At 46.0% G+C, this 26,987-nt stretch overlaps 2 protein-coding genes across 14 annotated transcripts in view; one reads left to right on the forward strand and one right to left on the reverse strand.

Annotated features, from left to right (window-relative positions):
- Positions 1–16,620, forward strand: part of Pxk (PX domain containing serine/threonine kinase like) — a 62,440-nt gene extending 45,820 nt beyond the window's left edge. For 2 of the 13 annotated variants that reach the window (XM_052190226.1, XM_052190229.1), the window contains exons 14-18: positions 2,273–2,350; positions 2,806–2,892; positions 3,411–3,480; positions 6,390–6,452; positions 15,378–16,620. In XM_052190226.1, the coding sequence (XP_052046186.1) occupies positions 2,273–2,350; positions 2,806–2,892; positions 3,411–3,480; positions 6,390–6,452; positions 15,378–15,598 (519 nt within the window). In that variant the 3' untranslated portion in view covers positions 15,599–16,620. The other 11 variants (XM_052190238.1, XM_052190239.1, XM_052190230.1 and 8 more) reach the window with 11 other exon arrangements.
- A 931-nt stretch (positions 16,621–17,551) lies between these two features.
- Pdhb (pyruvate dehydrogenase E1 subunit beta) lies at positions 17,552–23,278 on the reverse strand. Its single transcript, XM_052190240.1, has 10 exons — positions 23,187–23,278; positions 23,061–23,114; positions 21,801–21,908; positions 21,644–21,706; positions 21,518–21,553; positions 20,920–21,205; positions 20,449–20,559; positions 20,097–20,188; positions 18,365–18,506; positions 17,552–18,062 (listed from the first exon to the last, which is right to left on the reverse strand). Exons 1-10 carry the CDS (start codon positions 23,226–23,228, stop codon positions 17,917–17,919), a joined length of 1,080 nt encoding a protein of 359 aa, XP_052046200.1. The 5' UTR covers positions 23,229–23,278; the 3' UTR covers positions 17,552–17,916.
- Positions 23,279–26,987: the final 3,709 nt, after the last annotated feature.

Genomic DNA, 26,987 nt, shown 5'->3' on the forward strand with positions numbered 1-26,987 from the left:
TAAAAAACAGACTTGGATAGCCTCAGACTTGCAGCAGACCTCTGTGTCTGCCTTCCCAGTGCTGGGTGATAGGCATGCACCACTATGCCTAGCTACAGAGCATGTATTTAAAACATTTTATCTAATAAAAGTGAAATATATAAAGGCATTGTAATAATATGGAAAATAATTATTATTAGGCCAATATGAATAAAATAGTGGGATCTGGAAGACAGAATATAAACCCAAATATCTGCATCTAAAGAAAACTCTGGAAGGCAGTATCAGCAGAAGAAGCAGTATGGAACAAGGATCTTGGGCTTTGGAACTTAAAGGCCAAAGTCAGGGCTTGCACTGCTCTGTGACTGCTAGTGGCCATTTGCTCTTTGGGGCCACACTGCCCTCTGCAGTGGCTGTCTTGTGCCCTGAACCCCCAGAAGCACAGCCTTGCTCCTTGCATGCAGTAACACCCCCCCCCACACACACACACCTCCTCAACTGCTTCTCAGTTGCTGGTTGTTTTGTTTTAGGAATCTCCATATTGGTTTCCACAGTGACCGCATCATCTTGTGTCCCTACTCAGTACACAAGGAGTCCAATTTCTCTACCTTCCTGGGAGACTTATTTTACCTGCATGTATGTCTATGTACTACACAAATGTCTGGTGTCTGCAGGGACAGAAGAGGGCATTAGATCCCCTGGAGCTGTAGGTACAGATTCTGTAAGAACAGTTAGGTGCTCTTATCCACTAAACCTTTTCTGAAGCCCAAATATTTGTAATTCTTTATTATTATTCTTGTCTGTCTGTCTGTCTGTGTGTATGTATGTGTGTCTGCAACAGGGTCTCACTGTAACTCAAGTTGGCCAAAAACGTGCTTTATAGCCGGGGCTAGCATGGATCTCAAATTCTCCTGCCTTGACTTCTTGAGCGCTGAGATTAAAGCTTGTGCTACCATGCCAAACTTTTTTTTATGGTGTTTTTTTTTTTTGTTGTTGTTTTTTGTTTTGGATAGTGGCCATCATAGTGGCTATGAAGAGATAAGATATCTAATGTGTGGTTTGGAGTTGTCGTTTGTTCAGTGTTGAACTTATTTTTAACTCACAAAAGCACCATTTGATGATGCAGGTTTTTTTTTTATCATTTGTTTATTTTCTTTAAAATTATTTTAAAATTATTTTCTTTAAAAGGGCTTCTGTTAAAGCCCTTTTCCCATTTTTAAGTTGGGTTACGTTATATATTTTTGTTGTTCATTTGCATAAGTTCCTCTATATATTATGATATGTAGTCCTTATAAGTATTGAAATATTTTAAATTGCATTATGAGCAGCAGTATCCTTTGTTGAACAGAGTTTTAATTTTAACTAGTCCAAGTTATTTGTTGTTTTCTTTCATTACCTATGTTTTTGGACTTGAATCCAAGAAATCATTTCCAGCTGGTCAGGACAGTGTGTCCTGTAATCCTTGAGGCAAGAGGATCATTAGTTCAGGGCCAAGCTGGGCTACATTGAAGTGACAGGTCAGAGCCTTACAGTAATAGCCCACCTCAGCAGAGCGCCGGAACTGGTGGCGGGTGGCAGCAAACATGGCAGTGGCAGTGGAGAAAGCTGCAGGGAGGGTTGCAGGTGCATGCAAGGCCCATGGACGCTGTCACCAACAATAAATAGACGATCAGTAAGGAGGACTACAAGCCGAGGGCCACGAGCTGCCTTCCTGACTTTAGGGGCTCTACGGTTATAGGATTACTTTAGGCTTGCACCCATGCTGAAGTAATTTTCAAACATGACTTAAGGCAATAATTTAATTTTCCTACTTTTTATGTAGGTATTTGACTTTTACCAACGCTCTTTTGTATATGTGCTGCTGAAGCAAGCACTACCAACAGTCTTTTGAAGCTGTTGTTCTTTCCTGGTTGTGTGTGTGGAAGACCATTGGTCTGTGTACAAGAGGGCATGTTTCTGTGATCTGTGATCTCTCTTTCTGGCCTATTAGCTGTGTAATAATTGGTTTTGAAATGGTGTTTCGTGCGATCATGTAATAATAATAGGTGTTGGTGCTGTGTTTGTTCTTTGAGACGCTTTGGCACTTCTGGAATCCTTGAATTACTTGAAACACAGTGTGTTTATGCTTTGAGTCTATGCATCTGTTGCCTGGAAGTGCTGGAGAGGAGTGTGGCTTTGACTGGCCGTGCTCTAGAGGGCCTCCCATGTGATGACGGCTGCTGCAGCGTGTGCTGAGAACTCAGGAGACTCCAGCCACTTCCCTCAGTAGCTCATGTTCTGCCTCTCATTTCAGATTCCCACAAAATTAAAAGAGGCGTTGAGAATTGCCAAGGAATGTATAGAGAAGAGACTCACCGAGGAGCAGAAGCAGGTGAGCCAGCAGCTGCCCCGTTTCCCGTGGTCACTCGGTGACATATACACGGTCCATGCGCACTTGCTCTTAACCAGATTTTGGGCTAAGTGCTGTGACACAGAACAGGATCTCACAGTCCCACCTTAGTCTGCTCAGTCTGTGCAGAACAAGCACATGCACTGGCGTGATCATCCTTGCACTGGCGTGGGTTTTGCTGATGGGATGGTTGGCAGCACTCATGGGCCACATTCTTCTGTAAGGATGGGCGGCAGAAAGGAACTGGGAAAGTGAGGAGGCTCACCATCACCCAGCATGCCCTTCTCCAGAGAGCCAGACCTGGGCCACAGGCAGGCCAAGAAAGACCTTGTTTATCCTAACAGCTTAATGTGGTCAGACACATAGGAGAAATCTCATTAGGAGCCTGCTTTAGGTAGACTTTGTTTACACTTGTTGGGGATTGTGGTCTGTTAAAGATTCACCAGCATCGAAGACTAACGAGAGCTCAGTCACACCATGGATCTGAGGAAGAAAGGAAAAGGAGAAAGATCTTAGCTCGAAAGGTAAGCCTGTGGTCCCTGTGTTCCCTTTTAAATCCTTGACTGCATGCGGAGAAAATTCTAAGGCTATTGGTGTACACTTACTGACACAGTTTTATCTTGGAAGCTAAAAGCATTTCCAGATGACTGGCTTGGAACTTAACAGACACACACACTAACTCCCACAAGTCCAGTCCTGCAGCCTTTCCTGCCATCTGTCCTGCTCCTGTTGAGTAGAAGATGATGTTTTTAGTGGAGTGTTGCACACACACACACACACACACACACACACACACATGCACACGCACACACCTCAGTAGCATATAGTTTGCTGGCTTGCGAGGCCCATGATGGCCAGTGTGGGTAGTGAGGTCAGAATCCTTGGTCGGCTTCTCCCCGGCTTCTGGTGTCTCTGCAGTAGGTTCTGAAGCCGAATACACCGTTCTTCATAGCTGGTTACACTGTGTGTCTGGAAGCTTTTAATCTCTCTGCTCAGTGTGCTTGCTCTTTGCTTACCATCCTCCCTTCTTTTATTTTTACAGAAGTCAAAACGATCTGCTGTTGAAAACAGTGAAGAGCAGCCGGTGAAGCACAACAGCTCCAACAACTCAGGTAACAGTCGGACGTCGTCGGGGCCAGCACCGCATCCGGGGGCAGGTCAGGACCGGAGGGGGTAATAGTCGGACATCGTCGGGGCCAGCACTCAGAGGTGCAGGTCAGGGCTGGAGGTGTAGGAGATTTGGCTGAGCAGTGCAGTAATAAGAGCAGAGATTAGAAAAGCTGTGTCCCCTGCGAAGGATTGTGGCAGCACTCATATTCCCACCTCTCCACCGATGGCTAGACTCCATCTGTCAGACACAGGAGCATTTGACATGGGACAGCATCAGGCCCTCTGTGTACATGGAAGTTAGCCTAAATCTTGCCCACACTGCTCTAGAACCCGTGTGGCTGAAGGATGTGTCCCCTCAGTGGACTGAGGACTAGACTGGTGGGGTGGGGCGGAGGGGGAGGGTGGGGGGTGTCAGTGTAGCTCTCGAGTCATTCTCTCAGTCACAGTCTTTACAGACTTTATAGTTACATTCTCAGCGGCCCCTGACTTTGAGCCTAATGTTTGTTCAACTTCAGACCAGATTGAGGGTCAGACTAAGTGATCGGTTTATGAATCTGAAATAGAGTTCACTGTAGTGAAGGGGGGTTTCAGTAACCCAGGCAGTTTCGGCATGACAGGGGAATGGGAAGGGGAGACTGAAGTTAAGCTGATTATGCTTACAAGAGATAAAGGACCCATCGGAAAGGGAGGAGCTAAATATATGCAAAGAGGAGGATGATGGAGAAACTAGAGGGTCAGAGGTGAACACTATGTCAGGAGTGGAGGAAGCGCATTCATCTCTTCAGCACTGGTGCGAGGACAGGTGAAGAAGCAGAAGCCTTTAACCGTGGAAGGGCTGGGCAGAGCTGTAGCCCCAGCAGTTCCTCAAGGCCCCAGCAGATTCTTTACGCACAGGAACTGAAGACAACAAGCTTGGACACTGTAGTGAGACTGTGGGTGGATGAGTCAATCACAGGTCATGCCTCATTTTCCTTGGTCAAGTCAAATGTTTGTCTACACTGCGAGGTACACAGGCAAACTGAGCTGTAACTTGAAGGCTAGACTCTGTGAAGCTGGAGAATGCAGGAGGTGTAGGCAGTACTGGAAACTGGGATGTGAGTCCTAAAACTCTAGGAATAGGATGAGAATCATGACACTATCACAGAATCCTAGGAGTGAGTTAGTGTGCTGGGGAAGAGGGGAGGTCCCAGCGAGGACCAACATGCGCTTGGGGAATGGAAGCGGCCACAACTGGCATATAATTCTGTATTCAGAAATCCATTTGCTTCATGGTGACAGGAGGAGCAGGGTCTCGTCAGTGTGGTTGGTAGGGGAGGTGTAGTCTCCAGGCAGCACATTTCTATCTACACACTGGTGACTGTTTAAGCAGCCAGCTCTCTGCAAAGCAGAGAAGGCCTCCGACTACTCTCTTTCCCTTCCCAAGACTCCACACGCAGCAGGAGGAGTCACCGAAGAAACCCAGGAGTGGGATGGGGTAGCTTAGTTGATAGAATGCTCACCTAGCAGGCACAAGGCCCTGCGTTCACTCCTCTAATACAGTGAAGTGGGCATGGCCGCACGTGATTGCAGAGAGCACATGTCAGGGTTGTCCTTAGCCAGTCTAAGACACATGAAACCTGTCTGAAAAAAACAAAAAAAACCTACCCAAGATGCCTCAGGAGTTAGGAAACCCAAGTGCTAGCTATTGATCAAAATGCACAGGTCAGTTACCAACCGGTCTAGAATCACGAGTTCAGTTTTCTGTCTTTAAGATCTGTTAGTGATCTGCCCTCCTGTTGTAAGGAGCTGAGGAAATACTTTGACAGCAGTGGTTCAGTTAGGACCCATCCCCAGAGTGTCCACAGGCACTGACACACCCTCTGAGTGGAGTGATGGTAGAGCCCCTCCCTCAGAGCTGGTGGTGGCTGCTCAGTGCTGCATGACACCAGCCTGCCCTTGGTGCCCTTCAGGGCCCAGACTGCCTACTCCACAGGCCTCGCCTTCCTGTTCCACACAAGAGCTTCTGCTGCAGGCTAATTCCTTGTCAGGCTTGGGGCATATTTTCTAGTGATTTTTAAAACTGGAGATGTTGGGTTTTACTTATTGTTTTTTACCCTAAATGAGGGTGTTTCCTGAGTTTCATTAAGAAAAGGTCAAAAAATCCACAGACTCAGGCCTGAGCCTCTTTAACTGAATGTACAAAGTTGATCTTCAACAAGGCATGCCTCTTCTCAGTTTGGTCAGTTCAGATAAGGTGTTTGCTTAGCCTAAGGAGAACTGAGCTGGGTGTGCTCATGCACTGCCTGTAATTCCAGGGAAAATCAAGAGGTAAAACCTGAGGGAGTGTAGGGGCGCACATCTTTGATCCTAGCACTTAGGAGCGAGAGACAGGTGAACCTCTGTGAGTTTGAGGTCTATTTAGTGAATCCCAGGATAGCCAGAGCTACATAGAAGGACTCTGTCTCAAAAAAAAAAGAAAAAGAGTCAGATGTGGTGATGTACGCCAGTGGCCCCAGAACTTGGTAGCTGAGAAGGCTATAGGGAGTGAATAGATAGAGGGAGGAAGGGAAGGAGAAAGCGTGGGCGTGTAAATCCTCACGGTGCTCTTGGGTGAGACTTCCACAGGCTGCTGTGGCCATAGTCATTGGTCATTACCCAAGCACGGGATTGATTCAGGAGAGCTCCAGCACCGTGTATATGCTACCCGGTCCTCATTGGTCAGTAAGCCGAGTGGGCGGATGGAGGAGGTACACCCTGCACTGGAGTGCAGACCTGTCCTTCCTCACATGGTCCACAAGCCCCACACGCTGGGCCGGGCTAGATGCAGATCCAACAGTGCAGGCTCTCTGCTCACGCCCCGTTTCAGATGTCTGCCTTGGGTCCCCTCAGACGTCTGCCTTGGGTCCCCATGAGGGTTTCTCTGTTTTCTTAGCAGGATCCGGGGCCAGCTCGCCTCTCACATCCCCGTCCTCTCCAACTCCACCCTCCACAGCAGGTTAGTAACGTGGGAGGTCACTGTCCCCTCTCTCTCTGTCAAAGGGGAGGTGGACCGGCCTTGGCCCAGGCACTGTAGGGGTTAGATCCCAGCTGTCTCCTCTCAAGGGACACGTGCACATCCAAACCTGTGTTATCTCGAGGCCGGGTTCCTGCACTCAGCAGTCGGGGGAAGGGCTGCTTTCAGGCCCCTGGTCCTCTCTAGCTCAAGCCTTCTGTTTGCTGAGAAGCTTCTTGCAAGGCTCACTGGGTCAGAGCTTGTTTTAGGCCAAACAAATGCACTGTGTCCTGGCCTCTGTCCTACCTCAGTTTCCTCCTGTAGACTGCCTGCTTGTTTGGAGCTGAGGAGATACCTAGCGCAGAGTAAATATCCTTCCCTATGAATTTCCTGATAACATTGCTCTCTGTCACGTCCTCCAAAGCACAGTTATCTGAACAGTCCAATTATCTGGACAGCCATCAGCCACTTTTGTCCCACCCTGTGAACTAAATCAGATACTGGGAGGACTTTTTGGGAAAAAAACCCTGACAAAGCATTTGTCTTTGGGAGTACCTACAGAAGCACCATTCGGGGAATACCGTCTTATGTCTTTCCTTTTTGAACTAAGATCTTTTATCGACTATTTGCAAACTGGTAAAAACAAGGGGGCAGTGTTTCTACTTCTCCCCCTCGGTGTCTGAGAAGCTGGTTCTCCCATTCAGTTCGCTGCCATCCTTGGAAGAGTTCTTCCAGCTGTTTGAAGGGGAACTCTGGCAGGGTTGGTTTGAGCTGGCCGTACCACACACTTAATGCTTATGGTGTTGCCCAGGAGCCTCCAAGAGGTTTAAAGTGGCTACCTTTAAATGACTAAGGGAAAGTGAATGCAGAGGGCTGGGTCTGACTGACTCTCTCCGTGCTCGCTGAGAGGACTTACTGTAGAATGTTCTAGGGAAGGGGACAGTTTTATGTAGCAAAGTGACAGGTCATGGGGATGATTCTCTTATTTCTGATTTTCTCAGCAGATTTCACAAGGAACTTCCAAATAGACAGAACTGTCATGTGGAGATTAACTGTTTGGGCCAACCAGACATTTCTGGCAATCTATTTTCCACATAACATGGTGTGATTTCCTATCATTTGTTTGTGCTGAGGAAGTGCAGAAGATTGTGAGACTTGCCCTTGGTTACCAGGGCGATATCTGCTTGGTGTGCAGAGCACTTCACTGTGAGTGGCAGTTCTGGGCAGCCTTGTCCCATTCTCGTCTTTCGATGCCTTGCTTCATTCATAGTCTAGGGACCCTCTAGGGGAACTTCCAGGTTCCTCTCTCTAAATGGGAGTAATATCATATAATAGCAACTTTACAGATAAGAAAACTGGAATTTTTTGTAGCACCAGTCAGCATGGGAAAGTTCCATCTAAGGACAGTGGGGTGGCAGGGAGCAGTACTGTGAACTGAGGAGAGCTCATTTGGAAGCTAAAGCGCAGTGGCTGTCAGGAGAGGCCTCTGAGCCAAAGTAAGAACTACTTTGTTCCTTTAATGGCTTTGTTAACAAAATTACTGACAGAATTATTCACTCCAGAGACCATACTCTGACTCTACTGGCTGTCACTTGTAATGAATCTCAGAGCATTTGCCTGGCGACCTAGCACTGCAGGTGCTAAGCCAGGTAAACACAGAAGTCTGCTCACCTAAGTGTATTCACAGTACACTCGTGGGTGGTCTGGGGTTCACCAGTAACTATGTAGCCTGGGTTACAGACAGAGGCGGACAGGCTCCAGCGGACGTCCCATGCCTCACAAGTTATAAACTGACAGGCCCAGTTTAAGTAGACATATATTTCTCTAAGGCCTGCTAATATTTTCTTGCAGTAGCTCCCTTGAAATAAACATTTTTATTGACAGGCAGTGGTGGCATATGCCTTCTGACAGGAAGCAGAGTCACTAGCAGACCTAAGTGGGTAGCAGCGTTGTGGGAGGTAGAGGCACTCCGCTTTAGAGGCTTCTCCTGGGTGAGGTGAGGGGCGTGGTTCTCAGCCTTGTGGGGCAGCAAGGTCAAGCCCTGCAGGAGGACAGCAGCAGCTCAGCATTGGCCAGTTGAGTGGAGTAATGACTTCTCATAGCTTCAGTTTTAAGTGATCATGGTAACCAGGTAGGGTTTTGTTTAGCTGTGTCTAGGATTTGGCAGAAATGGCAGACATATCTAACTGAAGAGATCTTACTAGTGTGAGCCTTGTCTACCAACTGAGACGCTCTGTGCGGCTGGCTCCTTTGGAACTGTTTGAGATCAAGGCTAAACTGATGGGACTAATACTGTTTCCCCACGTCTGGTGGCAAATGGCGGAGTGGCATTCTCTCATACTCTTTAGTAAGGACCTGTTTCTTTTTGTTCTTGTTTTTTTTTGGTTTTTTGTTTTTTTTAGTTTTTCAGTGAGAAAATTTCCAAATCTTTTCTGCTGTTCCATGACTCATAAAGACAGCCAGCTTTAAAATTCCTTTATCTCAGTATACCTTCTGCCATGTGTTCAAGGGACATTCTCTATGTTCATAGAGCTGAGTGTTTTTAAGTGTCCCAGCTGGCACACTTATAAATATTCACAGTTACTGTATTTATTCCCTTTTATGTACCTGTGCATGTGTGTGTGTGTGTGTGTGTGTGTGTGTGTCTTGTGAGGATTCTGGGGAGGTCAGTAGAATGGTTGAACCCATGGAGTTATAGGCAGGTAGTAGCCTCCTCACAAAGTGCCAGCGGTGGAACTCAGGTCTCTGGAAGAGCAGCAAGCATTCATAACCTAACCTCTGAGCCAACTCTCCAGGCCTTGTGAGGTGGGGATTAAGATGGATCTCATATAGCCCAAGTTGGCCTCAAACTCTATGCATTGGCTCCTTTTTAGAAATAAAGAAGCTAGCCGGGCGTGGTGGTGCACGCCTGTAATCACAGCACTCTGGGAGGCAGAGGCCAGCCTGGTCTACAGAGTGAGTTCCAGGACAGCCAGGGCTACACAGAGAAACCCTGTCTCAAAAAACCAAAAAAAAAAAAAAAAAAAAAGAAAAGAAAAAGAAAAAAGAAAGAAAGAAAGAAAGAAAGAAAGAAAGAAAGAAAGAAAGAAAGAAAGAAATGAATAAACCTGAAACTCAGTTTTAATGATCACATCTAAGTGATGTGTCTCAGAAATAGCCATCTACTTTTTTGAGATACCCTGTAACTGTCTTCAGACACACCAAAAGAGGGCATCGGATGGTTGTGAGCCACCATGTGGTTGCTGGGAATTGAATTCAGGGGCCTCTTAACCCCTGAGCCATCTTTCCAGCCCCTCATGTCTTATTTAGTCCTCAACTTTCTTCCTCTCCAATGAGAGTGGATTCCAGTTTAGCTCCATTTAGAGGAAAACTGAGCCTCTAATAGCATTGAGAACTTGACCAAAGTCACGGGTAATGCAGCTGCAACACCCAGCATCTGACTTGCTTCTGCCTCTGTCACTTACCCCACTTGTTGAGTGCTTGCTTTCAGGGCGTACCCACGGTCCTTGCTTCAGTTAAATGCTGCTCTGCTGGAGTGGTGACACTTCAGCAGGACCAGTACATTCAGGGCCACGCCCAGCTGCCTGAGTGACAGTTCAGCTCCGGACTTGGAAGCTGGCTTTTCTTTTATTTTGCTTCAGTTAATGTTTTCTGATAAATAAAATTCTAATTAACAAAGCCAGGCAGTGGTGGCACACGCCTTTAATCCCAGCACTTGGGAGGCAGAGGCAGGTGGATTTCTGAGTTCTAGGCCAGCCTGGTCTACAGAGTTCCAGGACAGCCAGGGCTACATAGAGAAACCCTGTCTTGAAAAACAAACAAACAAAAACAAAAAAAAATTCTAATTAACAGAATGTAAGTTCAAAATGGTGAAGGCATAATAAAGGAAGGAAGGTTTTAGCACAGCAGTCAGCATACATAACAGCCTACGAGTACTTTTCAGAGAGAGAAAAACGCTCTAGACAAACGGAAAAGCACGAGTTAGCGCCGTGAGTCAGACCCTGTCGCAGGTTTCCTTTTTCTCTTCCAAGTAAAATCTCCTCAAACCGGCATGATTTTTAATCTTCTCCAGACTCTCCACCTCTAGATGTCTGGAGTGGGAGGCTTGCAGATGTCTTCTTGTCTAGAGCGCTTTCTAAGAAGCTGGCTTTTGAAGGGATCCTTGGGCCAATGAGGTGGTTCAGTGTGGGTAAACGTGCTTGCTGCCAAACCTGACAGCCAGAGCTCTGTCCCTGAACCCACATGGTAGGAGACAGCGGTCTTCTGCAAGTTGTTTGCTGACCTCTACACACACACACACATACACGCACACACACACACACGCACACCATGCATGCACGCACGCACACCACACCACACATATACACACACCACACATACCACACACACACATACACATATAACACACGCACACACACCACACCACACACCACACACACATGCACTCCCCCCCCCCCACCCCCCCACCCCCCCACCCCCCGTTTTGGTTAAGTAGTGAGCGCCCTTTCCTAGCCTCCTGATAAAGCATTCTTGGTGATAAATAGATCACTGGCATCTGTTCTGCTATACACAGAGAGAAACCCTCTTTGCTCTTCAGATGTACATGTCATGCTTGTAAATAAATAAAAGTAGCATCTAACTGGCTTAGAAAAGTGTGAAGAAAGTGGCTTGTTCATTTGCTGTTTGTGTTTGTAAACCAAGGAACTTTGTGGTCAAGTGTACCCCAGTTGTGCAGTGAAAATACTTAACATGTATTTCAGATTAACATTTTACTGTTACTATTTGATTAAATGACATTAAACTCTGAATAATAATAATTCTCTCTCTCTCTCTCTCTCTCTCTCTCTCTCTCTCTCTCCCTCCCTCCCTCCCTCCCTCCCTCCCTCTCTCCCTCTTTCTCCCTCTCTCTCTCTCTGCTGTCTTCAGTAGAGCATGCACCACTTTGAACGTGAATTTTCGGTAAAGTAAACTATGCTGATGTATCCCGCTTTAAAGATGCTGTGTTTCTGTGAGATTGTGTGTTTCTGTGAAATTGTGTGTTTCTGTGTGTGAGATTGGATCCAGTGCATTTGTGTCACTGGTGAACAGAGCTGGGAGAACAGAGACCACTCCCTTGTTGGGGCATTTCAGTGAAACACAGCATCTTTAAAAGGCTCCCAAGTCACTTCATCTGTAGTCATTTCACTTCCTTCATGACCTTCTAAAATCTTCATCTTTCACTCTAGTTTCAGTTTGGAAGTATAAGCCCTAATTGCATCAATGGCATCTGAGTGCAATTTTGGAAAGTGGTACTCTCGAAGTCCTGCTGCAGAAACATTGGTTCCCTGTCACAGGGTATTAGGCCGTTGAGTGTTAGCATAACTTCCTAGCTTTTGTTAAGTAATGATAAAACATAGTTCATTATGACTCATGCTTGGGGATTAAGATGTCAGTCTCCTCATCTGCCTAAGGCCAAGGCAAAGGTGGCCCAAAACACTGAGGACTGCTGTGTCTTCTGGGTCTGGTGTAGTAGTCAGCTGACCTACCCATCCTACAGAAACCTGGAGAAGCTACTAGACTTGGCTTAGAACTAGGTTACTCCAAATGTCTTTTGCACAGAGGTGTTACAGTTGTGCCTGGCACAGCAACCCTCCGAAGCTCTAAACCACATAGTTTTTCTTTGTGAACAGTGCCTGGCCGTTGGCTGACTGCCACATTCTTAGTGGATCTGGTGGAGGGGCTTCTGGGAAAGTTAGATCAGCGAGTATTGGACATGAGCTAGGGAGCTCAGGACCAGCGTGGTTGTCCCTGGAGGGGTATTTCTAGGAGCATGCCTCAGCCTGGTTGTGACCCTGTATGCCAGGAGTCAAGCATGGAGTTCGTCTGCTCTTCTCTTGTCCGTGCCCTGGGATAAGTGGAGGATAGGTACAGAGAGTGCATGCACCCGACACTCGGTTAAGGGCATGCTTAAACGACAGCTTAAAGGACAGCTTGTTCTGTCCCTTACCCTTTTCCTTTCCTGACATTGCTTCTAATGGTCTATCCTATACTCACCTATACTTCTCAAAAGAAGCTAACAGACTCCTAAAATGGCCAAAGACCATGACTAGATGGAGCTTATGCTCAGAGATGAGCTCCCAGTGTGTCCCTGCCTCTTCCAGTTCTGCCCTTCTGTTTCTTAGGGACCTCCCCTCAACTTCCAGTATCTGGTTCTACCCTTCCTTGTCTTAATGTATATACCAAGGTCTGCTGTAATTCTGCCAGGCCTAATAAGGAAAAATGGGCTTCATGGGATAACAGGCCCTTTGGGATTGGTTGGCCAGCTCCCCATGAGCAGGATTCAGGGTATTTACTCTCCTCCACTGGAGGAGAGCTCCACTTCTCACACAGTCCCCTCCCCTGTTTGCTATACTGGCACAGGGTAGCCCACAGTCCCCTCTCCTGTTTGCTATACTGGCACAGGGTAGCCCACAGTCCCCTCTCCTGTTTGCTATACAGGCACAGGCTAGCCCAGCTCCCTGTGAGCAGATATCAGGATGCTCATTCTTCCGTTCGTTATAAAGACATAGTTCTTCAGATGGTATGTGGACATCAGTATCAATATACATATTGATACCCGAGGAGTTTAAGTGACAGTTTCAGCCTTAGAAAACCTAGAAAATGAAACTCCATTTACTGAAACCACCCCTAACTCCCAAACTCTAATAGTGCATGTACGGTTGTGAGGCCAGGGTCAAGGGGTGGTTCTCTATGAAGCCAAGCTGTGGTACAGCAAGACTACCACTCTCACCCATGAATTCAAGACCCTGAGCCTGTCTCTTGCCTTCCTGCACCCTAGAATGAAGAGTAACTGGGATCGGGATGGTCAGTTTCAGGCATGCAGTAGGCCCCAGTGCTGCTGCAGTCAGTCCACTCCTGTCTTCTTGAGCCTTAGCCCTGCAGTGGCTCTTCAGCCAGGGGTCTGCCCACAAAGCTGGGGGAACCTACAGCTCCTAGTCCACACTGACCCTGACCGTCTTAATACACTCTCCTACCCTTTCCTGGACATCAGGATAGAGCCTGGTGTGTTAGCAGCCATCCATCTCCTCAGGCAGCCTTGGGACTGCATGCGGTCAGTCAGGAAACTCAGTTCCAAGAGCTTCAAGAGACCTCCTCCACCCCAGCATTCTACTGGCTTTACCCAAATGCCTTAAGAATGTCTTTGCCCTCATTCTATCAGGGCTTCTGAGGTTAACTTCCTCTATAACCCTGACAGCTAGGAATGTCTTCCACAATCCACCCTAGCATAAAAGCTGAGTGTCATTCATTGTTAAGTTAAACCAATGTAAATCACATTTTGTTTTTCATTTGTCTGTACTTAATCTTTATTTGTATTGCTTTATTAGCATTGTTTGAGAATTCCATGATTGCAGAGTGTGAGAATGTGTATTTGTGTAATTCTTTAATTTCAGCTGCCTCAGGTTGAGGTAAAGATATAAGGAAGGTAAGTGGTTTTTGTGAATCAAAAGATTTTAGCCATTGCTTGTCACACTTCCTGACGAGGAGGCACTTACAAGCGTATTCTATTGGTGACCTTAAACCATTCATTCTTCATCCACATTTAGTGGACAGTGAGTTTTGCCCGTTATTCCTGCAACTCATAGCAGCATGGGAACCACCCATCAGACGAGCTCCTGGAATGGCCGGGAGGGGTAGAGAACAGTCAACACCGGATACGTAGGGTCATAGAGAACCACAGTGTTCCTAACTGCCACACACAGTCTAGTGCAGCAGTGATGGTTCTCGATACTACTTTGAAGTGGACAGTTTACTAAGTTAAAAAAAATAAAGCAAATAAAGTCAAATTGCTTAATAAAGGGAATTGTTAAAGGCGTCAGCAAATAAAGTTGCAGACTCCTAACCCTTGACAACAATTAAAAGTTTACTGTCTTGCAGGTTTACATGTTTCTGGAAGCCGAGGGGTGTTTTAGATACCCAGTTCCCCTTTGTCCAGCATCCCTGATGTTCCAGAAGATCAACACACACTTGATGTGACTCATTCTGTTCTTAAGTTAGGCTATGGTGAAAAGGAATAGTACCTGAAAGACTGCTTCCCCTTGAAAATGGGATTGCCAGGAAGAGCCCTGTTCGCTAAAGTCTTCCTGACAAGCATTAGGGACTTATGCAGAACAGACTGAGGGACTTGAGTTGACACACTAGCTCCCTGTGGAGAATGCTGAGCGGCTCACCGTTCGTTCTGTAACGGGTCAACAGGAGCCACTCCTGCTCTCATCAGCAGCCTCTGTCCCTGCTGCTTTCCATGTAGTGGCTTACCTCCATATATTCCACCTCAAGGCTATTCCTCACTGAGGCTCTGGCTCTTTCACAGTAGTTCCTGCTTTCCAAGCGAAGGTGCAGTTGTGTGGTGCTAAGAAATTGCTTCTCTATTAAATGCTCGCCATGCAAGCATGAGGACCTGAGTCTGGATTCCTGACACCAAAAACAAATCTCAAGGAGCATAGCACATGCCTGTAAAACCGCACAGCGGGGTAGGCAGTGCTCCGAGGAGCCAATCACTTCCTTCAAATATCATGTGAGGAGACAGGGATTCTTTGTCCCTTTGGCCCAACTCTGCATGCAGATGCTTCACCTGTGAGCTCAGAGGACCTCAGCCTAAGCCACACAGCTGAAAATGGAATCAGAGCTGGGAGAAGAATCAGGGAGAGAAGTCACTGTGTAAACGGTTTCATATACATTCAATTCTCACACAACTCTCATTTAAAGGAAATAACCATAAATACTCCTCGCCCTGTGCCGCCACCTTTGTTGCTTCTAGTTAAAATTTTTTAATCAATGTTTTAAGACATCCTGAGAACATTTAGTGTCCAGAGTCCATTCTGCCCGGCCTGAGTGGCAGCATTCAGGGCAGGTGGAAGGTGGAGCCCTGACCTTCTCCTCTTTGCTCTGCAGGACTGTCTTCAGCATTCCCTCCGCCTCCTCCACCACCTCCACCTCCACCTCCACCAGCAGGTCCTTTGCCAGCCTCAGGCACAGAGCTGCCTGCTCCGTCCCTGCCTCCGGCTGTGAATGGTGTGAACCGTGGGGCCTTGCTCAGCTCCATCCAGAATTTCCAAAAGGGAACTTTGAGGAAAGCCAAAACCTGTGATCACAGCGCTCCTAAGATTGGCTGATGTGTCTTGGTTACACTGAAGGGCAGGCTCTCTTCTGTCCCACCCCACCCCACCCCACCTCAAGTCCCTCTCCCTAGGTGAGCTCTTCCACAGCTTCCCTCAAGTCCCTTCCTGGGCGAATCCTTGCAGAGCCAGTACAGCCAGTCTTGTGGATACTCCAGTTAGGAGGCTTTTCAAGAGGGAAGTGCTCTCCAAATAGAATAAAGTGGGGCCAGCACTGCTGCCTTAATATTTTGCTCCTTGTGATGCTAATGGGCTTCCTTTAGGGGCAGCATCGTATGGGTATCATTTTCACCAGCGAAAGGAAAATGACAGAAAATCAAAAGCAATGACAATATTCTGTCACAGCAGCAAATGGCCTTTGTCACTCTGTCCTTCCCACTCTATTAGAAGTGTTCTCATAGCTCATTCCTCTGAAGCATCTTCTGGTTCTTTCTTAGGGAGCTCCCATGTGTGCTACCCTTACTTCACCTCAGATGCTAACACTGTAACCAAGGCAGTTACACTGCTGAGGCAGAAAAGCAGGGACTCTTCATTCTCCCACACACAGGGGAGATGGGGGAGTTCCTCAGAGTTCATTAGGAATCTCACTGTTGAGAGCAGCAACTCTGGCTTCATAGTTCTCAGCTACAATGTACCAGAACAGAACATTAACCACAGATAAAGCTCTTGCCAGTTAAAGGATTGTCTTAGTCCTCAGCAGTTAAATCCAATTTGGGGTAGAGGGATGGCCAACTTTATAAGTGAAGCTGGCATCTGTAGTAATCACTTCTGATTTGATTTATTCAACGTCAGCATCTTTTGACATTACTCAGTTATCAACAATCTTTTATCCTATGATTTGCTTAAACCTTTTAAATAAATTGCACTTTAAAGGATTATAAAAAATCCATTTTAAAATTCAAATACACACATCAGTGTTGGTTACTATGCAGAAAGAATGTTATTGTGTATAGTTTCATGTAATCTGTGATATATGTTTGGCTGTATTTTTTATTAAAATAAATCATGTCAAGAAAGTATGTTGTAGCTTTGCTAGATATTTCAGAAGAGAACAAAGTGTTACAAAGTATACTCCAGTTTCTTTACCCTGTCTCCTTCCATAACTTGTTTACAGCGGTCTTTCCATCAAGTTCTAAAGATAGTAAAAGGAACCCTTTGCTAGGAGGGATACAGATGTCACCCAGCTAGCCTGGCACTCAGGAGGTCCTGGATCTGTCACCAGCGCAGTACCAACTAAGCATGGTGGCTCGAGTCTGTAGCACTTGGGACATGCAGGTAGAAGGGTCATCATCCTCTACTACATAATTAGTTTGAGGCCAGTCTGGGTTACATGAGACCCTGCCTTTGAAAAAAAAAAGAAAGAAAGGCTGTAGGCTGTGTGCAGTGTGGGCTAGTGACCAGTCTCCGATGGGAATCTGGGCCCGAGTGCTTCTGCTTTCAGTTCTGCAGTTTTGGACAAAGTTTCAGACATAGGAATAAATGCAATAGTCAGAGTCTGGGGATGAAGTTCTGTAGTAGAGCACTTGGCTAACATGTGCATGGCTCTGGAAATAAAAAGCTTCAATCTGGGCCAAGTGTGATGTCCTTTAGTGCGAGCTCTCTGAAGGTAGAGGCAGAGGCAGCTAGATCTGTGAGATCCTGAGTTCTGGGCCAGCCCAAAACAGTGAAATCCTCTAAAAATAAAAAAATCTACAGTTATTATATACAGTGTATCAGTTATTTGACACTAATGTATGTATGTATGTATGTATGTATGTATGTATGCATGCATGCATGTAGTTTTTCAAGGAAGGGTTTCTCTGAGTAGCCCTGGATGTCCTGACACCCACAATGTCCTCCAAGATGGCCTTGAACTCATGGATCTACCTGCCTCTGCCTCCTGAGGCTCACTCCCGAAAGGACTCCAAGACTATCACATACATTCTATGAATATAAAAATACAATTACTCATAGGTAGGAATCCCCTTTATTCCTTATCAAAACAAACAGCAAATGTAGATAATATACTTTTTAGACATATAAGTTATCTTTTGTGGGGGCATTCTTATATTTCCCCTTCTAGTGAAAGAGGACAAATTTTTATATTAATCTTATTCAAAGACTAACAACAGTAACAGACAAAGAAAGCAGAGCATCTAGGGTAGGGAGTGGAAAACATTCCCCTCATAAGCACATTTAAACTTCTTACCAGTACAGAGACACCTGCTGCCACTTCAGCATTAACTTTATGACTAGTAAGTCTCACAGTACACATCAGGTCAAGTCCCAACAAGTATTTTAAATAAATTTCAATGATTTGACATTCAAAGTCCAAATTAGACATTCAAAGTCTTCTTTACTGCAAATATGATGTCTTTGACCTGAGGTATGGAGTTGTCTTCTAGGATCTTTGCGTAAGGCATCGGGACATCAGCACCAGTGACACGAACAACAGGGGCATCAAGGAAGTTGAATGCAGGGCCTAGGGAAGAGACACAGCTCGCCTGAGAGGCAGACTCGGGGAGAGAAAACTAGTTACAGGGCTCTGCTTTTTTTGGATTGACTTTTAAAAACATTTACCCTAAAGACAAAACCCTAGACTGACAAGTTGAAAATTCACTTGGTCACCCCTAGCTTTGATCTCTTTCCAGTCAGTATTCAAGTACAGATACTTTACTATTCACTATAGCTTGACTGTGTTCTAAACCAGTCAGTATTCAAGTACAGATACTTTACTATTCACCACAGCTTGACTGTGTTCTAAACCCAGGCTCTTTGAAATACCTTCCATAATTCTGGCACAAATCTCAGATCCTACTCCAAATTGTGGCCAGCCTCCTTCCACAGTCACGAGATGGTTTGTCTTCATGACACTGGCTTCTATAGCTTCAATGTCCATTGGTCTGATGGTACGCAGATTTATTACCTAAAGACAAGGCAGGGAAATAGGTTTTATAGAATGAGAAACAAATATAGCTTTTACCCCAAAACACCACCTTTTGCTTTTGTTAATCTTTAGGTCCAAGAAAATTTAAATCTGCCTATCAAAGGTACACAAATGTGTCGACTAAGGAAAATCAGTACAGTACCACATACCTGTAAGCTCACCACTTGGGAGGCTAAGGCAGGATGACCCCAAGTGTGAGTGAGGATAGTGTTGGCTACACAGTGAGATCTTGTCTCAAACAAACAAAAGTAAAAGGGGACTTTACAGTTAACGCAGAGGCCTGTAACCCATCACAGCAAACTTTGCTCACCTATAGGATTCACTTTTCCTCCTTGGTTTCAATATCCCGCTTATCAAAATATATAGCTGAGTGTTTAATATGCACTGGGCCTATACGGTGATACCCTCTGATGGGGGAGAATTCCTATGATCCACATTTTTATAGCCTATGAAGTACAGTGATACTTTCCAAGGAGAACTACTTGGTAGGTTCTACACAGGATTTTAGAATCAAGTTACTTAGATCCAAGTCCAGCACCAGTCTGATCTTGTGTGTGTGAACAATCAGAAGAGATGGCCTCCAGGTTCTTCCTCAGTTGCTCTCGGCCTTATTTTTTAAGAAATGAATCTGGCCCTGACTGTTAGCTAGACTGGCTCCTAGCACGGCCCCCAGTGCTGGTAGCAAGTCCACGCTGCCACACACACCCGACTGTTGTGTTGTAGTTGTGTGTGAGTGCTGCGATCCAAGCGCACCCAGGCCCCGTGCTTAGAGAGCAAACCTTCACTAAACGAGCCATTCTCCCAGCCTAACAAGACTGGGTCTTAGCTTGAGAGTAGGAACTTAAAACATCCAGAGTCTATGTGGTAAGCAGCCACCACTTTTGGCTGTAAGCAGAGACAGACTGATGACAGAGGTCAAGGTGGCCTGGAAACCATGACTACCTCTTCTCTTCTGAGTCTTGGGATTACAGGCATGAATCACCATTCATAGCTTCTGGATATAGGGTGGTGTGTGAGTGTGCGCACAATAGCATAGAGAAGCATGGGGTGAAGCTGGGGGTGGTGACACATGCCTTAATCCCAGCAGAGGGAGGCAGAGGCAGGTGGATCTCTGAGTTCAAGGCCAGCCCTAGTTCTGAGACAGCCAGGACTACACAGAGAAATCCTATCAACAAGAATAAAGAATTAAAGGGCTGGAAGAGATGGTTCAGAGGTTAAGAGCACTAGCTGCTCTTCCAGAGGTCCTGAGTTCAATTCCCAGCAACTCCATGATGGTTCATAACCACCTGTAATGAGATCTGGCACCTCTTCTAGCTTGCAAACATACAGATCGATGTATACATAAGTAAAACAGATCTTCTAAAAAAGCAGCAGCAGCATGCGGTGGTACACATGGAGAAGGCAGAAGACAACTTTCAGGAGTTGGTTCTCTAACTACCACTGGCTCTTGGGACTCAAGATTGTCAGGGCTTAGCAGCAATTTTACCTGCTAAGCTAACTGTTCAGATTTTAGATCTTAAAAGGAGACTTTCTGATTTGTGAAGGTAGGGAGAGTGAAAGTCCACTTACCTCACATTCAATTCCCTCCTTAGACAATACAGCTGCAGCTTCTAGGCAGTGGCCCACTGGTCTTGAATGGGCAACTACAGTGATGTGGGTCCCTGAAATAAAGTGGTCATGGATTAGGTCAATGGTCCAGTGACTCTGCAGCCAGCAATGGCTTCTCTTATCAAACCTGTAGCTTATTTCAGTGAGCTCTACAATGAGGCTGTATCATAGGCATGAAATACAAGCCTACCAGACAGACTCAGAAATGCCTAACGAGTTCATTCATTCTCTACTTGTAACAGCAGTGACTTCTGACCTATGCAAACACAAGGGCTACAATGAAAATGATTAATGCATACCAAGGTGTTCTTACCTTGCCTTTCAATTTTGGCTTTTCCAATAGGAATCAGGAAATCTTTTGACTGAGCTTCCGCAGGAAGTTCAAATGCAACTCCATACATCAGTTCATTCTCTAGCATCACCACTGCAAAACATTATAAGCTCTCAAACAACAAACTACAGGCAAAATGACTACAAATGCATATACCACAAAACCATTCATCCAATGAATAAGAAGCCTGGTTTCTGTCTCATCTAGAAGCTTTAGGACGGTTTACACAGTCTGGTCAGTAGAGGTTAGGCCAAAAGTGCAGGTATGCAGTAAACAACCAGCCCCACAGAGTGCGAAGAAAAACTACATTTCTGACTCTCCTTATTGTTTATAAATCATTATCACATTATACATATGCTGTATCTAAGCTACATGAGACGGCCCTTCATGGTTCCTTATATGCAGAAAGTTCATGTCAGCCTGTTAATGTTCAGAAAGAGATGCAGGGGTTACCTGGATTATTATCACGAACGGCCGATTTAATAAGTCCTTTTGCATCCTCGGAATTCCAGGGGCTGACCACTTTTAAACCTGGGCAGTGCCCATACCATGCAGCAAAGCACTGTGAGTGCTGAGCAGCCACACCTGCTGAGGCGCCATTGGGCCCCCTGAACACTATGGGCACGGGTTGAAGGCCGGCAGACATGTAGTAAGTCTTGGCAGCTGAGTTTATAACCTGGTCGATCGCTTGCATAGAGAAATTGAAGGTCATAAATTCACAGATGGGCCGCAACCCAGCCTGTCAAATGGAAAACATCAGTGTGAAAAAGACTAAAGAAACAAGAGTAGTGAATAACCAAACAGTCCACTCTTCCAACGTACAAACAGCATGGTTTGGGGGTAGGTTTTTTGTTTTTTTTTTTTTTGGAACCAGGTTTCTCTGTGTAACCCTGGCCATCCTGGAACTCGCTTTGTGGAGCAGGCTGGCCTTGAACTCAGATCTGCCTGACTCTTGAGTGCTGGGATTAAAGGTACCACAACACGCAGTATAAAAATATTATTTTCAGAAAATATTAAAGATCCTTGGATGAGCTTCATAAATAGTACATACCATGGCTGCACCAACAGCAATTCCAGCAAAGCCCATCTGTAAAGCAAACACCAGTCTAAGAAAAAGTCCATAGAAATTCAAACTGAACACTTGAGCAGCCCCTCAAAGCTTGTCCAAAAGGCGCACCTCTGATATGGGAGTGTCTATGATCCTCTTGTCGCCATATTTCTTCCACAGGCCTCTGCTAACCTACAATTAAGATTTAGCCACATCATTTTCAAGTGGCTGTCAGGGCAAATGGCTACGTTTTCATTTTACATAAAATTGATCTATTTTCAGTTACCTTGTATGCACCGTCATACTGGGCAACTTCTTCCCCAAGCAGAAAAACTTTTTCATCTCTTTCTAGTTCTTCATCCATACCTTGATTGATAGCTTCACGAACTGTCAACTGTCACAGGTATATAAACAGAAAACATCAGGAGACTATGGAAGCTCCCTTCTTTATACTTACCGATGCTTCCCACAACAGAAAACATAAATGTGACACACTCATGCAAACAGTCCAAGTTCCAAGAATCTGAGGAGGCAACATGGCCAAGCCTGATGAGTTTCATCTCCAGTTTCTACAAAGTGGAAGGAGGAAACTGACTCCCTGGAAGTTGGCCTAAGTGCACATGTACACACTCCCACACGTACATAAAGTAGATAAATACAAATCAAAGTTCCAAGAACTTAACAAGTAACACTTATGCCAAAAAATCCTTCAATAGATGTTAGTGACAAACTTACAGAACACTTCTGCTGTACTGCTTCATGTGCACATAGTCAAAACTGAACAACTGCTAAACTAGCTCACAGGGGCAGTTTCCTAGCAGAAAATACTCCAGGGTGTTCTTTCATACACTTGAAGTACTACTAATAATGTAGAATGGTAAAATCCTTCTAGATATTCATATGCCAAAAAATAGTATATATCTGCAAGCCATATTCTCAGCACCATAACAAATCCAAAGTAACCCTTGAATGAATGTATAAATAAAAAGTAACGTACAGAGGCTATGACTCAACGTTTCAAAGGAACAAATTCTGATGTATGTATTCTACAATATGGATGAACCGTGCTAAATAAGTCAGGCACAAAAGAACAAAAGATTCAACTTATATGACGTTCTAAATCAAACAAACTCAAAAAGAGCCAAAAGAAAAAAGAAAAAAAAAGTACAACAGCAGCTGGAATAGTGTGAATTATGATCGTGTAAAGCTCTGGAAATTGATAGTGTGTACAGTGAATGCACTCGATGCCACATTTGAACACAAAGTTTTAAAGTCGTATTTTACCACATTTTGGGTGTGAGGATTTAAAAAGTCAGGAAAGCGGGTGATTGTCTGTTAGGCTGCCACCGGCCGGCCTCGAGGGGATGGTTACCAGTATGAGTGGTACCAGGTGGGGACAGAGGAGCGTGAATCATCCGCAGGACGCGACCGCTGCCAGGGTCCGAGATGCCACCCGGCTTTGGGGGAGACGCGGCCCCGATCTCTCAGGCCTGCTCCCGGGACCCAGGACTCCCTCCCGGCCTTGCCCGGCGTCGGGACCGCTTACCTGCACCGCCGCGGGCGCCGAGCGGTGAAAACGTCTCTTCAGCAGCCCGGAAGCCTGGCAGGGAGAGAGAAAGGGTTCAGAAAGGGTACAGGGCCTGCGGCGGGCGCTCCAGGGGCCGCTAACTACCTGCCGCAAGGGTCCCCGCACTAGACCAGCCACCGCCGCCATCTTGCCCGTGTCCTCTACTCGCCGCCGAATGACAACACAGAAGCGCCGCAGACCCTGTCTGGCGCAACCAATAGTAGGGCGTGACACCTTTAGGGCCCACCTCTGTTCGGCAAAGCCAATAGAGAGTGGTAACTAAGAGGCCCGCCTTCCTGAGTTAGCCAATAGAAAGGCGCTATTTTAGAGGCCCCGCCTCCAGGCTTTGGCAGAGCGTGACCTACGGGCCCCGCCTCTGCATGCGTAGCCAACGGCCGGTTTGGACGCCTGCGAGCTCCGCCCACCTAGCGAGTCGCGGGCCTGCGAAGGTGACGTGAGGCTGCTGTTCCTCTCTGACCCGGTGCACTGAAGTTAACTTTGCAGATCGCCTGCGGAGGCTGTCACGCACCTAACACGCCCTGCACTCAGCCTTGACTGCTGGCTGCTCACGTGCAGGGATTGAGTCAGTGCTGCCTGATCCCTTTGCCGGCAGTGAGGGCTTTGAGCAGCATGTGAATCTTGCACACACTACAGTGGCGGGTGAACCTACCATTGTATGAATGGGTGCTGTCAATTGAATGTAAACAATAGCTTTCTTGTATGCACTAAGCGTCCACTGTGTGCCAAGTACTGTGATGTGTGCTTGATAAGTGCTTGTGAGTGGTTTCTGTTAGAATTATCTCCATCCAGGCATGAAGAGGTGAGGAGGTTGCTCTGATCATGCTGAATTTAGAATTTAGGTGGCATACCCGGACTGGAGAAGAAGCCGGAAGCCTGGTTTTAGCAGAGACATTTGAGAATAGCTGCTTAGATGTGGCCTTTATATTCTGCAATATCATCGACTGTAAATGGACCTGCTGCCATCAGGTGGTCACCTTGTGAGATAAATATGAGTCTTCTGTCCTTTTTTTTTTCTTTCTTGTTTGTTTGTTTGTTTGGTTCGTTGGTTGGTTGGTTTGGTTTGGTTTGGTGTTTTCAAGACAGGGTTTCTCTGTGTAGCTCTGGCTGTCCTGGAACTCACTCTGTAGACCAGGCTGGCCTCGAACTCAGAAATCCACCTGCCTCTACCTCCCAAGTGTTGGGATTAAAGGCGTGCACCACCATTGCCCAGCTTGAGTCTTCTTTCAAAATGTATATACACTTGTGTTTGGGACAGGACTTCAAATATGTTTATCTCTCCTTCCTTGAAAGACTTTAATGTAAATGAGTTTTGTTCTTGTTTTTCCCCATGAGTCAGGGTTTTCATGTGTAGTCCTGGATGTCCTGGAGCTCACTCTGTGTAGACTAGGCTGGCCTCGAATTTACAGAGATCCACCTGCTTCTGCCTTCCCAGTGCTGGGATTAAAGGTTTATGCCACCACCACCCAATCCATAGTTTTTCTTTTTACCACTGAGTATTATTCTATGGTTTAAGTGTTCCAAATTTTATTTACTAGCAACTTAAATATTAAATTCACTACATTGGCTTTAGTGGTCTCATCTATTCAAAATATGTAGTTTGTTTACATCAGTGTTCCCACCTTTAGAGTATATTTCCCATGAACAAGAACACTCTTTCATGTAATCAAAGGACATTCTGGAAATTGATGTAGACCAGGCTGGCCTTGAACTCAGAGATCTGCCAGCCTCTTCCACCTATAAGTGCTGGGATTAAAGGAATGAAACACCACACCCAGCTTTGAGCAAAAGTTTGGATCTTCCCTAAACTGAAACCTTTGTTTATGCAAAGACCCACTGCTTTGTTCTTGGAATTCAAAGCCTGGAGCAATGGCCTTATTCAGAGCCTCCTTTCCTTTTCCTCCTACATTTCCTGAGTGCTGCACCTTCTCAGGCAGAGAAGCCATTGCGGAAGACTGTGAGGTCAGACTCAAGGCAACTTGGAAAAGACACAATCACCACCTGAGTTAGAATGAAGACCAAATGCACTCCCAGTCTCCCTGCGTATTCCTTCTTTCTGAGAACACCCTCTTGATCAGGAGTAAAGTTCACCTTGTCCAGACACTTCAGTTGAAGTGCTGGTCTCTCTCATTGTGTCTCCAAATTTATTTCTAACAACTTTAAGCTTCGAGTTACCTCCAGCAATGGAGGGAACATCCAGTGTTTGGAATCCTTCTAGTTCCAGCTAGTTCTAATAGTTCCAGCTAGTTTTTAATAGGGAGCAGATAGGGACATTTCGTCTTCTATATTATGAAGACACGCTTGTGTGCTCCAGTATAAAGGAGAAGCTGCCTGTCCCTATAATAGCTTAGTGCATACACACTGTATTAGGTCTCAAACCCAGGACAAGTCTCGTTCAACACCTGCGGCTCCTCTGAGCTGTCTCATCCCAGCTGCTATCCTAAACCTCTCCCCCCAGCCTGCTGGGCTTCCCCGCCCCCATCCTGATCCCTATGTAATGAGGCCATTTGGGCTACACGGTGTCCTGTTCCTCAGGTCCCTTCTTGCTCTTCCTCCTCGCTCTCCTGTCTTGGCCCAGTTTGCTCTGCTGGCCATGTCCAGCCCTGCTCAGCCTGGTCTCTTCCTTCTGCCTGCTTTCTCCCTTACGTCTACAATAAAAATCTTCTCCACACTTGAGGCGCAGCCACGCTCTCCTTTTATCTCCTTTTTCACTCAAGGAGTTAGTGATTTCCTTGTTCTAAGTCAACCCCTCTCCCAAACCCGATGTCCCTGGAGGATTACAAGATGGAAACCAGAGGAGCTAACGCGCTTCGTTATTCCATGTGTCTGTCTGAGTGCAAACATCCCTAGAGTGAAGAGCATCAGCAAGGAGGAGAGGCACAGACGTCACATGATCCAGAAATACAGTTGACCCCAGAGCAGGGTGTGTGCGTGCGTCTCACACACACACACACACACACACACACCACACACACACACACATATACACACCACACACGCATACACACACCACACACACACACACACACACACCATCCTGCACACCATTTTATAGAACCTGCTGGTAGAGGTGGAATATAATCCAGATTTCTAGAATGTTTAACTCAAGTTTCTCTTATTCCCAGCTCTGAATAAGGCACAGTTTTAAGATCAGTTCCTGTTTCTGCCTATTCTGTAAGTGACAGGGAGCATGCACAGAATTCCAATTACACTTTCCGTTCATTTCAGGGACACCCAGTGCTTGCCAGCATCCCCATGAAGTCCCTTGATTTCAGGTGTCAGTCCCTGTGGACTCTTTTTTCTCTCGTAGTAGTTAGCTTTTGTCAGTTTGATACAAACTAAAGTCACCTAGAGGAAGAGGGAATCAAAGTTGAGGATTTGCCCATCAGATTGGCCTGTGGGCGTGTCTGTGGTGTGATTTTCTGCACTGATGTGGGAGGGCCCAGCCCACTGCAAGCAATGCCATCCCTGGAATTGTGTAGGAACGCAATTGGGGCAAACTGTGACAACAAGCCCATAAGCAGTGTTCTAGTGCAGTTCCTGCCTCTGCTCTGTGACATGGAACTATAAGTCAAATAAAACTTTTCCTCTCCCAAGTTGGTTTTGGTCAGCATTTTATCACACAACAGAAAACAAATTAGGACAGTCCTGTTCATAGTAATACTTTGATTTGTCTTCCACCCAGCATTCTAGGATCTGAATTACAAAGTCAAAGGAGACATCGAGGGGAATAGAACCTAGAGCCTAGATGTGTTCTTGGGCCTTATATTCACACACACACAAAAAAAATTGTCAGTGACCCCAAGTCAGTTGAGCTAGGTGGGGAAGACATTGAATTTCACAGGCTCGGATAGTTTCCTTTTAAATAATGACCATGGCCATTTTAGA

The sequence above is a fragment of the Apodemus sylvaticus genome, chromosome 8 (genome assembly GCF_947179515.1).
Source record: "Apodemus sylvaticus chromosome 8, mApoSyl1.1, whole genome shotgun sequence".
NCBI lineage: Eukaryota > Metazoa > Chordata > Mammalia > Rodentia > Muridae > Apodemus > Apodemus sylvaticus.

Coding starts and splice junctions, on each gene's coding strand:
- Pdhb (XM_052190240.1), bottom strand. CDS start 23,228: ATGGCGGCGGTGGCTGGTCTAGTGCGGGGACCCTTGCGGCAG. Junction 21,206..21,517: donor TTGCTGTTGGTGCAGCCATG/GTATGTACTATT, acceptor TCCATTTGACAG/GCTGGGTTGCGGCCCATCTG. Junction 18,507..20,096: donor AGGAGGGAATTGAATGTGAG/GTAAGTGGACTT, acceptor CCTTGTCTTTAG/GTAATAAATCTGCGTACCAT.